The 14,608-nt window shown below is 37.0% G+C and overlaps 1 protein-coding gene across 1 annotated transcript in view; it reads left to right on the forward strand.

The window, feature by feature from the left end:
• Positions 1 to 14,608, forward strand: part of AKAP6 (A-kinase anchoring protein 6) — a 236,437-nt gene that overhangs the window by 33,167 nt on the left and 188,662 nt on the right. Inside the window, 1 exon segment of the mRNA XM_009290373.1 lies at positions 10,044 to 10,295. Within this exon segment, the coding sequence (XP_009288648.1) occupies positions 10,044 to 10,295 (252 nt within the window).

The following is a 14,608-nucleotide window of genomic DNA, read 5'->3' on the forward strand; positions in this document are numbered from 1 at the left end:
ATAAGACAGTGAGTGATATCCAGTGTGGAACAGGCCTCCTGGTACGCTGGGTAGGTGGTAGCTGTTTCAGACTCTACTGGAAGTGCCTCCACATGCTTGGAGTGCTTTGTAGTTGTTACTAACTCATTGGAGGATCTACAGGAGCTTTCCAGCTGACTTTAACATTTGTCATTTTAGAGAGAGAGCAGGAAGGTTATGAACACCAAGCAGCATGCAAGATAGACTATAAGGTTTTTTTTCCACGTTTCTGAACGCAGCAAAAAAATCTCAGTGATCCCCATAAGGGTTCATGGATTAAATGTTAGCTTTCATTGAACAACATAAAAGGGAACAACAGTGCTGATAAAGCAAAGTCTGCTAATAAAGAAAAAGAGAGTTTGTGTCCTTTTTGCTATCCTCAACAATGACTGATGGAAAGTAACTTCAAAAACATGTCACAGAAGCTCTTGAAGGCTTAGCTGCACTGATATAAACAGCCACTTATCTTGAAAACTTCCTATCATGCTATCAATTTTCATTATAGAAAACTTGGCACAAGACAGTAGTTCTTCACTTCTGACCTGTTCCAGAAAAGAAAGGAGAGCACAGTCACCATACTGTGCATTTGACATGAGAGTAGAGAGTCTCACCATCCTTCATCAAATTCTGTTATTGCCACTAAGATTTAGTCAAGGAGAGTGAATGAGGTTAGCATTCTTTGGCTTGATCAAGTCAAAACATTTTGATTAAAATTTTTCTCTTGTGTTCTGCATGTCTCTGCGGAAGGACTGAATTTTTCTCCTGTGTGAACTGGAAGTTCCTTTTATTTATTTATTTTGACATCTTACATTTCAGTAGTTCATTGCTGCCTAAAATACTTTGCACTATTTATGTGGGGTTACACTTTGTTTGTTACTTGAAACTTCATTATTTCAAGAATGAGACGACTTTTTCTCCAAGAAATTTTTCTCTTTCATCTGAACTCTTCTCTTTAGGAGCAGCTGATCTCCACTGAAGACCCTAATTAAGTCCTTTGAGTTTAATAAGAACAAGAGTATTTCTGAAGAAGTCTATAAACTGAAAAATCTTTCAAGACAAATGAACCTACTTTCTTGTATAAACAATAAAAAGAGACCAGCTTATCAGAAAACAGAGCTCAGACAACGAAGATCCTATGGCCCTGCAGAAGGCTTAAAGAATTCTTGAAATTTTCTTGTTCCATGTCAAGAGTGATTCCAAATCTCTTCAAACTAAAAATGAGGAGAGAACAAGAGTGGGACATATTCAAAGCTGAGCTGTCAGAGTAATAGTTTGGTTGCATAAAACTTTGAAAACTCACTGTTTTCAAAAGGATAACTGTTTTGCTGGAAAATTACTGAACTATTGGTGTATTAGCATTGAATTCTGCTAGTTATTTTATATAGTAGATCAAATTACGAAAGTTCTGATCAAATAATAGTTGTCTTCTTTCTGCTTCTTCGTGTAGCTGACATGATTGTTTATCGCATTCAATTTTTGTATGTCTTGCATGAAATGATAGTAGGGGTTTCCTCATAGCCAGTTAACTACTCTCTACTCTGAGGTCAAAAACTGCCTAGCCCTGGCCAGGCTACCAAGAACTTGTTTTAGCTACAGCAGGGTGTATACGTTCACTGAGAGTAAAACGTCCTTCCATTTGCATCCTCAATTTTCATTTGCATGTGGTAATTTGAACTGGTTAGAAATGCCTTTAACTTCCATTTAGTATATATGGCTTGCAGAATGCAAGAAAGTGCTGCGTAAAGAGAGTAAAAAATTAAGAAGCAAAGGTGGTTATCTAGACAGTTGCAAAATATGTCCTACATGCTTCCATTATTGCATAAGAAGTAGAGAGTTGTGTGAAGAGATCGATAAGGTATTTGAAGGATGTTTTAATAAGTCTTCACTCTTCCATTTCAGTAGATATGAATATACAATACATGGTAAGTATGCTTAGTATAAAGCTACCTCATCATTTTTTCTCATTTCTTTGTGATCTTAAATGATCAATGCAAGATAAATATATATATTGTTATCATCATCCAATGAACAGGCATTTGAAAAATGCTTATTGTTTTTCCAGACTTGCCTCTACTACCAGTTGCTTGACTGGGTTTTCATATGGGTTTGGGTTTTGATATTTTCCCTTTTTTGTCAGAAGTAGCTAGAATCAAAACCTGCTACTGTATTGCACAGTTTGGTACCATTTATCTTCTTGCATGAAAAACTGCTCTAGAGTACCTGTGCAACACTGTCTTCCAGGGTGCAGTACAAAACCAGATTTCAGTAAGCACAAATATGACTTTTTCTATCAAGTTTTACTTTTTTTTACAGACTTTTTTTTTGAAAATTTAGAAAGTTAGGCCTTCATAAAAATCAGTATGATTTAACATGCTTAAAGTAAGATAAATGAAAAGTTGTATGGTTACTCATTGAAGAAATGTTGTACGGTGATAACTCTAATGGGAAAAGTCTCTGAACGTTGTGGGCTTGGCTGATTATGGGGCGTACAAGAATATGTTTCTTATTCTGAAGATTTCAAAGGGTTTTCAGGTCGTAACTTTAGGCACATTACACAGCAGAACCAGTGGAAGTTCAGGAATATGAAAGCAACATTGAGCTGCAGATGTCACATCACTTCCCACACCAAATGAGTTGCCATATTCAGTTCGTATATGTGGTTTCTTACACAAATGAAATTCATGCATCAATTTTACTGATGTCAGGAATATCCCAGAAGTGGCTAGCCCAGATCTGTTTACACGATACTCTTTCAGTACAGTTCTGAGGTGCCTCATTTTACTGCTATAACTTCTCCTGTGGTTCTCCAGTTCCATCCCATCCCAGGCCTTACGGTAGAGTGTTTTTGTGCATCAGCTACCTGAAGCTTCCTGGGTGGACTAAATACTTCCTTGCATTTAAGAATCTGGCCTGTGGTGAATGCTGTGACCAGAAAGTCTTTTTCCGTTAAAGTACTGATTAAACTTAATAAGGGAAATAAACATTTGAAAGCAGTCTGTCTCCTCTGCAGCCATCCCCTCCTGCAGAAAAGGTACAGGCTGGCCTAGGATTGTAAGGCACTGCAGCTGGTCCTGCAAGTGAGCTGGAATAGCTTCCAGCAGCAACTGCCCTGCTTCTGGACAAAAGGATCCTTTTGCTTCTTCCCAGTATGTTCAATCCTTTGGCCCCAGCAATGGCCCATATGGCAAAACAAATGCAAGTTGCTGGAATCCTGAGACAGGAGCTTCACAATTAACATTTCAGGCATTGTTACTTAACAGCCTCAAGTGCTTAGCAAGTGATATAATATCTTACTCCCTTCCTTTCTTCTTGCTCATTTTTCTTGCAGATTGATAGTCAACCAATATACTTGCACAAGAAACATCCTAATAAAACACATCACATAAACTACTAATAAATTATTACAGAGGAGCTCTGTGTCCATTACAATCCCAGACAAACTGTTACTGTTTTAGCAACTCTCAAAGAACTGGTGATTTGACATCAATTTCACATTATTTTGAAGTACAGGGATATAAGAATGTAACTCACTGATTCCTGAGATTACGGAATACAGTAGAAACATGCTTACTTAGAGTTTACCAGACTGGATATTTATTTTCAAAACTTTTTTGAAAATTTTGTCAAAGCAATGTTTGCACAATAGAAAGTGGCTCATCTTTTCTTGCAAGTGTGTCAAGACAGCCAGGCTCCTGTAACACCTGAAAATTTCCACTGAAGAAATCTGTTTGAAAACAGGGCTCTCTTAAAGGAAAAGAAAAAAAAAAAGAAAAAAGGAAAAACACTTCTGTCAAATTAATAGCTTTTCCATATTCCAACAGGTTTCTGAGAATTTTAGCAAAAGATAAAATGAAGATTACTTACTGGAATTTTGCAATGATGAAAATGTCGCTCACTTATAATAGTGTAAATTAATCAAAATAAAAACCAAGCTGGGAAAGAGAATAATGTGCAGAAAAGGCTGGTGCACCAGAAAAAGTTACTATCAGTAGTATGTGTATTATCATGAGGGATGAGCGGAGAAGCTTACTTTGAGGACCAACGCGTTTCCAAGCTGTCGGTGTCAGTGGAAGGCAGGGTCAGTGATCTTAGAGCCCGCCTGGTTGCTGTTTTCCTGCTGCACTTTGCATTCTTCACCCGGTAAAATGTATTCATTTCCCCTAGCCACTGAATGCCACAGCAATATCAGCTACAGTACTTTAGCACTTCAACTCATTTTCTGACAAACTTGACTTGCAGTGAGTCTAGAGCTTTCCATGGCGGTTGATTTTCCTTAGTCAAACTCTGGATTTTTCATGTATGGTTATTTTCTTTGACTTAACTGTTTACTTAAAAACAGTTGCAAAAAAAATGAGTAGCATCTGCTCTTAAGGTTTCACCCATAATCCAAAATAGAAGAGAACAACTTTATCCTTATGATAACACTGTTTGGATGTACATGCAGGTAGAGATGAAAAACTAATTCTCTTTGAGAAGTCAGAGTGCATTTTAAAGCAAAAATACCTTTCTGAAAGCTGCAAATCTTTATTTTTTAGCAATAAAAAAACCTCTCTTGTGCTCTTTCTCTATATATAAGCATAGAAGGGCAGTGCAGAGTGAGTTTAATTCATAATTTTCATTTAAAAAAAAAATCTGAAAGTTCTTTGACAGATATTCTGATTTTTTTCTGAAGAGAAGAATTTGTACATTCTGATTGGAATTTTTGTCTTCTGATGAATTAAAATGCACTTTAAAGGACAGACCAAATAGACATTTTCTTAAATCATAGATTTTGTTTTGCATGTACAGTAGTCATAAGACTCAATGGCAATCTGTTCTTCCTACTGAGGTTTTACTGTGAGTTCAAAGAACAGAAATCTGCAGTATAGCTTCTCTGTCACTGATATTAACTCTAAAGCAACATATTGCAACCTTTCATCTTTCAGTAGTTTCATGTCCATCTTAACAGAATTTCTTGAAGAGCAGAGAAAAAATGTTTTTTAAAGTCAATGTCAAAGCTTAGTTTTCATTGACTCTTGAGGGTTTGTTTATGCACTTTTTCTTTGTCTACTGCAGTGTTTGCAGTTCAGGCTATTTTAGTTGACGTGGAGGGCTATGAGCAGGCTGATGGATCCAGCAGCTGCAAATTGCAGGATCAGCTGTCTGGAAGACTGAGTGAAGTAGGCAGTTGGCAGCCAAATGGGTACAATCCCTGTAGCCTAAGAAATTCCACAGTCAGTGCTACAGGATAGCCCATGAGAGGATGACAAAATTTTTACCTTAACACCACTATGAAACTGTGTAAAAATAAAAATGCCTAGTGGATGTGTGAGATTAATGATTACAAATAGTTGTTTTGGAAACGGTGCTTTCTAAAAATCAGGTTATAATAGCTTCTGATATGAAACTATATACTGATAAAATGGGGAAGGATTTCCATGCTTATATTTGTAGGCTGTATATTATTGCCATTGACCTGGAACTATGCATATTTAGAAATAGATGCCAATAGATAAATGCTGGTTTATTTTATCTCCCTGCCACTTCTGGTAAGAGCAACTGGCACTCATGACAGCATTTAGGTACTATCTTGTGATACTCCTGTTCTTTATTTATAAATACAAAGTGTAAAAAGGGCACATGACAATGTTCTGCTGGTTTTGCTCTATCTAATGCTAAATCACCTACAGGGAGTTAGGAAGAATGAGGACAATGAGGTCATGTTGTACCAGGTCTTGATATTGAGCCTCAGTAAAATCGGGAACCTACGTAACATGACATTTTTGTGCTGTATTTGAACTGAATTAATTATTACAGAAAATTATTAAATTCACAGCTGTACTAGATATAATTATTTCATTTCACTGAATTATATGTAAATCTAGACATCAGGTACAGTAATAAGAAAATGTTGTACTAGATAATGCCAACTGGATTTGACATTATATTGTTTCCTCTCAACATGCTGTTTTGTGCCAGGCAAGTGTAAAGAAAAGATGCAAGTAAATAGGCTGCAGCTTTATTAATGCTCTTCTGCTGAGGACTAATCAGCATTAACTGATATGGCAAAAGTGATCATTTCTTTGTAATCATGTTCTCTTGACAAAGGGCTGGCATTAGCCTTTACACAGCTGTTCTTCTGTCCTTTGTGCAGCCTTCACCTTCCCATCATCATATGACAGTTAAAAAACAAGGAAAGGGGATATCAGTAGGGGCCTAAATTCTTTTTTCCAAACTTTATGTAAGATGGACTTCCCGCAAACCCAGGTCCAATCCATTTTATCCAGGAACCTGGCCTGTGGTGAAATGAATTCCAGTTCTTTTGACTATGGCTACAGACTGAGCTGAAGTAGAAGTCACCCACCAAAATAATGTTATGTGATGCAGGAATGTCAACTTATCGCCCCTAAGATTTTTTCAAGAAATACCCAATAGACTGATACATGACCGTGTGCCATGCATGTAGAGTCTGACATATCGGGGACTACTGATCAACTACTAGCTATCACACAAGCAGTTAGTGCATGTTCAGTAAGATTGTTGCACTGACGCTACCACTCTGTAAGCACACAGTGAATCCAGCCTACTCTTGTCTGTCTTCAGACTTAGAGTGCACGTGCAGGTGGACTGCACAGCATATACATAATATTGAACTGGACATATTGAACTTGTGCATGCACTGTAGACATTTGTCCAGAGCTTCTGGACATTGAATAGCTGGAACTATTAATAGGGGAGTTAAATCACTTTAAATCTATGCCTGGCCCTGTTGCTAATTAAATCAGACTTCCTGAACGGTTCAGTCAGATTTTCATCTAATAGGAAGAGAAGAAAAAAAAAACCACAACATCCCTAAAGATCACATCATGTGAACATGTGATCATAGGTGTGGTGCTTAGGGACGTGGTTTAGTGGTGGAGTTGGCAGTGCTAGGTTAACAGTTGGACTTGATGATCTTAAAGGTCTTTTCCAACCTAAATGGTTCTATGGTTCTAACATATTTATCAGCAAAGCAAAAAATCCTTTCTGTTCTCCCATGAAAGTAAAGACAAGACTGCAGTGAATGCTATACTAATTCCAGGCCAGAAGGGGAGAGAGCTGATGATAAAGTCAGAAAATAGAGCTCAGAGTTTATATATTACGAAAAGGTATGTAGGGACTTGACTTCCTTCCTGGCTCATTCAGCCACTCAGAAAATAGCTTCCTGCCTTTTGACCACCCACTCTTTCTAAAACCTAAATCCTTTAAGAGCTGGTACTTTGTTTGTCTCTGACTGAGAGGGTAGTCTTATACGTTATGATCAGAGTATGTGACCTTTACTTGGGTATGGACGAGATCGGCCTTAGGTTCTCTCCATGTTACTGAAACTGTCAAGAGCAGTTAATTATCTTGTTAGTACATAAAGCATTTGGCTGCTGCTACGCTTGCAGTAGTCTTGTAAGTACTTCAGACTTTGCTGTTTGAGGAAAATGAGCAACTTATAACAAGCCATGTAAAAATTAACAGCATATGTCCTTGAATATGTGATTCTTTCAAACCTCTAGTGGTGCTGGGATTTGCACTTCGGTACAAAATGTGTTGCTGTGGAAAGTTTGTCTACTTCAGAAATTGGAGACGCTTTGGTAGTTAGCGCAAAGGTAGCCCAAGAGAAAACTCGTTTGAAGTGTGGGTCTGAACTCTTGATTTAGAGTATTATCTAGATTTATTAGCCAATATTTTCCATACATTATCTAACAATTGTCAGGAGACACTCACTCATTGTTAATACTTTCTTCTTATAGCTTCGCGTTTTCAACCTCTCTGAGAACTCTTATGGCAGTTGAATTCAGCATGTAACTGTGTGTGTGAAGCTGGAAAATAATTGAAACTTGTTTTGCAGGTTTGGCACAAACTTAAACTCATTCACATGAGTAGTCTTACTAAAGATACATTAAGAATTTTTCTATAGATTGAGTCTAATTTGCAAAGTTACAGTTACTGGGCAACAACCTATTTTTTAATCCCTGAAATTAAAATTGAACTACTTTACAGCCAAGAGGAAAAAGACATGACCAACACTGGAGAAGTGAATGCAAATTCAGTCAAACTAATTCACTAAAAATATTCTTTAAAACATTTGAAACAGCATAGAAATACAGTTGTGCTTTTCAGTCAAGTTTCAGTTGTAGTTGGATAAATGGATAATAATAACCTTTTCCAAAGCTTGGAAAAGATTTTGCTGAGAGTTTTAGCTTTGTCTGTGTGTTTGTAGAATTAGATTAGCACACTAATCTGGTAATGAGAGTGTCCCTTTGCTCACCTGGAAGTGTGTGGATATTTGAAGACCTGAGCACTTGCAGCCCTACGTGTTGCCAGGCAAGGCTGTGTGTTTTGTACTTGCAAATATAGAAGCTGGTTGTCACAGCAAGGGGATTGAGGATAAAGGGGAAGAGATACTGCCTCTCTCAAGGCAGCCCCAAAACTCTGCCCATTGAAACTCCAACATTTTGTACTCATCTCTGGCATTTCTGAGCGCTACTCCTGCAGGGGACTTGATTTAGCTGTCAAGTGCTTTATTAAAATGAGTAACTACTGATAGTACTCAACCATAACAGTCTCTCAAGGGCTAATATTGTGCTATCTGTTGTACTAAAATTATTTAATATTATCTAGGGATTTGATTTTGGTTTAATTTGTTACATACATACAATTACATATTCAATAATTTGGCTTTACTTTCAGACTGAAGATGTCAAATCTGAACTGATACAAATTACTGTACTGTATTATTAGTTTAGAAAGAATCAGCTTTACTGATTTTCTTGTTATTCTACTGCTGTACAAAACCACAAGTGTATCATCAGAGACATAAGGTTTCATTGTAATTTTCTGATAGAATTGTTTCGATAGCAAATTTGAAATGAATCAAAATTATATTGTTTATTCTCATTTTTATTGGTTATGCATATACCCTTTACCTAAAAAGGACATTTCTGAAGGTTTGAATTAAAATGATTTTTTTTTTTTTTTTTTTAATGAAATAAGTCTTGGATTTAAAATATGCTATTGAGTCACCTTTAAATATATGCCACAGAGTAGGAAAAAAACCTTCTAGGATCCAGTGCTAATTTTTTTTCAGTATTTTAATCAGATTTCCTTACTTGTTTATACTATGCTTTTTACACATAGTTTTCAAAAGGAGTTGTTATATAGCAGTGTTGTTCACTCAGTTGTATATGCCTAAATACTCTTTAGTCTTGTGACTTATCCTTTCACAAAGAAAATTAAGACTAGATTGTAAAGATTTTACACTGTATGCAGCACAGTTTAGAAATCTGGAACATTAACTGTTAAATTTAGAGGATAGCATCCCATCAAAACCTCAGTTTTATAACCTGGTAACTTATATTTTCTTTTCTGCTTTCTCAACTGTTCACAGCTACTCTGCTTTCTCTCTTTCTCCTTCTCCACCCATCATCTTCTGTTCAATTTTGAGTCCAGAACAAGACTATGCAAAAGTTAGTGCCCTTTCATCACAGCAGTCAGCAATGGATCTCAGAAATAGCTTATCCACATTGAGTCTATCCCAGACTTTTGCCCTACTTGGCTATAGAGGCTAGATTAGAAGGTAAATTATGTCCAAAATAATTTTGTTGATGATGGCACAGATCAGATTCTTTGCATTTTAACTGGGGGGGGGGAGAAGGAGACTGCTTGTGGCAATCTTATCACTTTCATTCCTATTGCTGTCTTCTAGGATGACACTTTACAGTGTTAGTTTTCTGCTTCTGATTCATGTGATCTCGTTGTGCCATCCTTCTTTATTGTATGCTATCTCTGCACTTACTGAGCAGTCCTGCCAAACAGGACAGCTGCTGGTTCAGTTGCTGTAGCATTGACATAAATAAAAAAAAAAAAAAAAAGAAAACAGTGCATGTATTAATTACATTATCTTTTCTCTCTGAAATAATCTATTCTGCATTTAATAAAAAGTAGATGAAAAGTAGAGCTGATCCATGAAAGGACAATGCCTGTAGCTAAATATCTACTTTATTTTTCCGTTACAGGATATTTGTGAAGACATATCTGATCACGTTGAACAAATTCATGCTCTACTAGAGACTGAGTTTTCCCTGAAGCTTCTGTCTTACTCTGTCAATGTGATAGTCGATATCCATACAGTACAACTACTCTGGCACCAGCTACGTGTTTCTGTTCTGGTTCTGAGAGAGCGTATTCTCCAGGGACTACAAGACGCCAATGGAAACTACACCAGGCAGACTGATATTCTGCAAGCATTTTCTGAAGAGACTAAGGAGGTATAGTAACTAAATTCAGTTTTGAGAATGTCGTCTGTATTTGAAGCAGCTCATCCCTGTTGCACCTTTAAAATTGCTAGGATAACAATTTTAAGGATGGCTTACTTGTCTTCTAGATATTTTGCCAATTTTGTGTTTTAAATGTCTTCAGCTGATATCTGTTCTCGTTGAACCAAATTAAAGCAAATTAAGGTTAACTTTCAGAAGTGTCATGTTAGTGGCTAGCAATGTTTTCTCCTGATTGAAATATTTTTCATAAAATATTGGAAACGCTTACAGAGGTGCATCTGGGACAAAGTCCTTGGTCTGGTTACTCGTGAATTTAAGGTTCATATCCAATTCAAAACTCAATTTTTATGTGCAATGAATTCTTTAATGAAAAGCTTAGACATTTCCCTTCTTGCATACACAAACCTGAGGCTTACACAATGTTTTCCAAAACTTTCCAGACTAGGGCAATATTGCTTTAAAGCAGAGAGCATGGACTATAATTTGTTTGAGTGGCAATTCTGCAACATGCCTCTAAGAAGTCACACATTTTGTCTGAGAAACAATGATGCATGCATCAAACATCTTTTTACTCTAACAGGGTGTCAAATTCACACACATGTAAATGCTTTGTAAATCTGGATTCATTTGACTAAAATGCCTTTCCCTTTGTATTCATCATTGCTAAATTACCTTAGAAGGACACTGCTGGCCCAATTTTAAAAACTGAAAGAAGATGCACATTTTTAATAGTTAGGATAATTAATGGTTAATAGAAAATACCTTAGCATGTAAAGGATTCTTCATTTGCCGAAAGTCCTAAGATTAGGATAAAATGCTTTCGTTAGGATTAGATACGTTTACAGAAAGAGACCTCTAGATCAATGCAGTGAGATTCTGCGACCTGTGTTACAGAGGAATTCAGAAGTCCCCTAAACATGTCCTGAATTTCAGATCACTCAAGTTTAAAGAGAATGTGCATATTTCTCTGCTCCCTGTTGGGTTTTATATTTGTCTTTGGCACAACAGAGTGGGTGGTCCTGAAATCAACACTCAGATATGCCCAGGCCTGCCTTTCACACCCCCTCTTCCTGATGTATACATACCTGGTGCTTCAGATTCAGTTTCTGCTTTGCTGTCGCTGGTTAACCTTCTCTGGCAAGTCTGAAGGAAATCCACACTTGTCTGAATATCCAGAGTGGTGAATTAGGGTGAAGTCGTGATTTTGTGACACGAGTGTGGTGATTTCAAGACATAAGGAAGGGGCAGATTCAGATAGTAAGAAACAGGAAATGTCCCATCTGGATCTGATTACAACTGCTATAAAAAACATCCCTCCAGTACAGGGGAGGACTGACTGGGGAAGGATAGATTATTTTTCAGCGGGCAAAAAACATGTTGCCAGATAGGCTTATATGGTAATAAAAAAGACATAATATCCTGACACGAATCTTTTTTTCCACCCCAACTAAAACATAAATAATATTTAATAAAATTAATGGCTAGCAATAGCAGGGACACAATATTCATATTAAGTTTCTGCTCTATTGCTTGAATATGTTCCCAGAAATTGCTCTGCAGTTTTTAACCTTCAGGTATTTATTCAAGCTTTTCATCGGGTATAATGGTAGTGGCTTTTTTTGACAAAAATAAATAAATTAAAAAAATGTAATGTAGAGACAATTATATCTACTCTTAGCTACCTTTTTTCTTGTGTTTCCCCCATATCCTTTCCCAGAGAGGACTACATTGTGGGACTAGTAAGTGCCTCATGATACAAGTATTATCTGTTAGGGATTTTCATGCATATGTGAATAGTGAGACTGTTTGAGCAAACCTAGAAACCTTTGCCCATACAGATAACCCTTCCTTGGAGAATCATTCTCCTAGTTTTCATTACTCCTTGGGGATTAGGAACTGGGAATGACAGCTTATTTTTTTCTCCTAAGATTGAGAAATCATCTGGTTTGAAATGAATAGGAAGAAACTTTCACATACAACAAAGACTTCTATTTTGGAATTCAGTACCGTAGGACACTTAAAAGTGGAAAGAAGTTCAAAAAATAAATGTGCAAACTAAGCAAAGATAGGAGGAATTATAACCTCCAGATGAGGAAGTACCTATGCTGCTCATTGGTAGAAGCTGGGAGCGCGGGTAGAAATGTTGTGTGTGGAAGGGCCATGTATGTATACCCATGTTTTACAGCTTGGCTAGCAGAAAATGTTTACAACTGATGCAGAGACAAGATACTGGGCTAGACAGAAATTTGATCTGAACCAGTACAGCAAATGCTATGCTTTTCTGTAGTCCATGAACCTATCATTTCACAAAATGTTTGGCTCGCTCCTTAAATCAGCTGTCTTCTGCGTAATGGTGAAGAGCTGCTTTGGCTGCCAATGTTAACTGAGGAGCTCCGTGGAAGAAGCGACCTGCCAAGGTTACTTTCGTGTTCAGTGAGACAGTCTCGTCTCGTTAATATTCACTACTCTCTCAGTTCATAGACTGCAGTCAATCACAGCGCAACAAGTCCCACCTGGACTATATTTACATTGTAGCTGTAACACACGTAAATGCACACAAGCTAGCCTCAACATAATGAACAGGGATAACACTGGTAACGTAGCTACGAAAACATGAAAGTGTACAGCACAGGCTGTACTGGCTTGGTTGGGAGCCCAGTGCATTAACCGGGCAGGCAGTAAATGTGCTTTTGGCTGTCTCAGCAGTGCCATACTGAATAAGGTGTCAGCAGGAAAGGGCACAAAAAGTTTCATGGCTTGGAGGAATAGAGGAACCAGTGAGGCAAGCTGCCTGCCATGATGGAGGTGCCAAATTAAGAAAATAATGTATTTAATAAAAAACTTTGGAAAAGTAAGACTTTGAAGGACCATTTGTCCTTCAGGAATCACCCAGAGATAGATAAGAAGGAAAGAAAAATGAGTTCTGTGCAGCCTGAGTTCTGCCCAGCTGAGCCTAACCTATAAGTTTTATTTCACAATTGGTAAAGCCGGGAAATATGGAAAGGATCAGTATAAGGCTATGTTAAATACAGTGAATCCTGATGTTCTCAAACAGTTGGTGAAGTCACAAAAGAAATATCTTGCAAATTAAATTAGCTCATTTGAAAGAGTAAAAAAAGTGCACAATTGTGCTGGTTTAAATATAAATACAAGAAGGTACTGGAAACAGCCTACAGAGCTTTACAGGAAGCATTACTATGTGAAAACGGACAAATTTTTTGAACTAAGACATTCCTATTGGTAACCATGCAAATAACTAAATGTAATATTTTTCTGAAATAAAAACAATAATAAAACCATGGTAATACTGGCATTAAATAATGCTCCTCTGAAGCACACGTTTAAGAGGCTGCTTGGAAAATGACCAGGCAAGATGGTTTAATGCATGTGATTGTAAATTTTATTAATGTTAATAAACTGATTTTTAAGAGACAAAGGAATGGAGCTCATTACTCAGGAGAAATGAAGGCCTTTAGGGCCTTGGAAAGGGTTTTGACTTATATATGGGTTTACAGTTTCTAATCTTTTCCCGAGATTAGAGGGAAAATGTAGCTGTAATACCGATCATTATTTAGTCATTATTTTCCTTAATAAATGCAGCTCCGAAATATAAATCTGACAGATTTATAGAAACTTCCCCTTTTAATTCTGGACTATTGACAATGTACAATTTGTGGCATAGGTACTACATCTGGATAGAAAGTGCTAAATAAAAGGTATTTTCAATGTCCAAGATTATGGTTGATAAATAACTTTCTAATTGATCTTTTCTATAAATAATATTTTTAGCTGGAGGATTTTTTTTTATTTTTACTTTGAGTAATGCAAGTGGGGTGGACAGAGTACAGGGCTCAAACATTATATGTTTATAGAAGATGGCAAACAATAGCCTTCTTTATTGAGACTATTCTTGTTCAGACCAAAATCCAAGTGGTTTATTGTGAGATGAAGAGATTGTGGGGTTATTGCACCTTCTTCAGGCATGATGCCTAAGGTCCTTAAACTATGGATTTAGGCAGTGTAGTGAGACAAGCTGCTCCAGAGAATAATTCAGACAGGAGCCTATTGTGGATACTCAAGAGTTTGCTTTAAGAAACTCCATTATGAAAACCAAACCTGGGTAGAAGGCACAGTATACTGATTTAGGCATCTAAAGTTAGAATCCTAAAACATGAGTTTCTGTCCTTTATGATGTTTTTTTAAGTAGTTTCTGTAAGCGCTTGGGCTAATGTTGGCTTTTTTATTTTTAATTCTGCTTTTCAGTTTCTTTTGTCCAATTGACATGCTCTGCCAATTTCTCTTGT

Source organism: Aptenodytes forsteri, unplaced genomic scaffold, assembly GCF_000699145.1.
Source record: "Aptenodytes forsteri isolate BGI_AS27 unplaced genomic scaffold, ASM69914v1 Scaffold108, whole genome shotgun sequence".
Lineage (NCBI taxonomy): Eukaryota > Metazoa > Chordata > Aves > Sphenisciformes > Spheniscidae > Aptenodytes > Aptenodytes forsteri.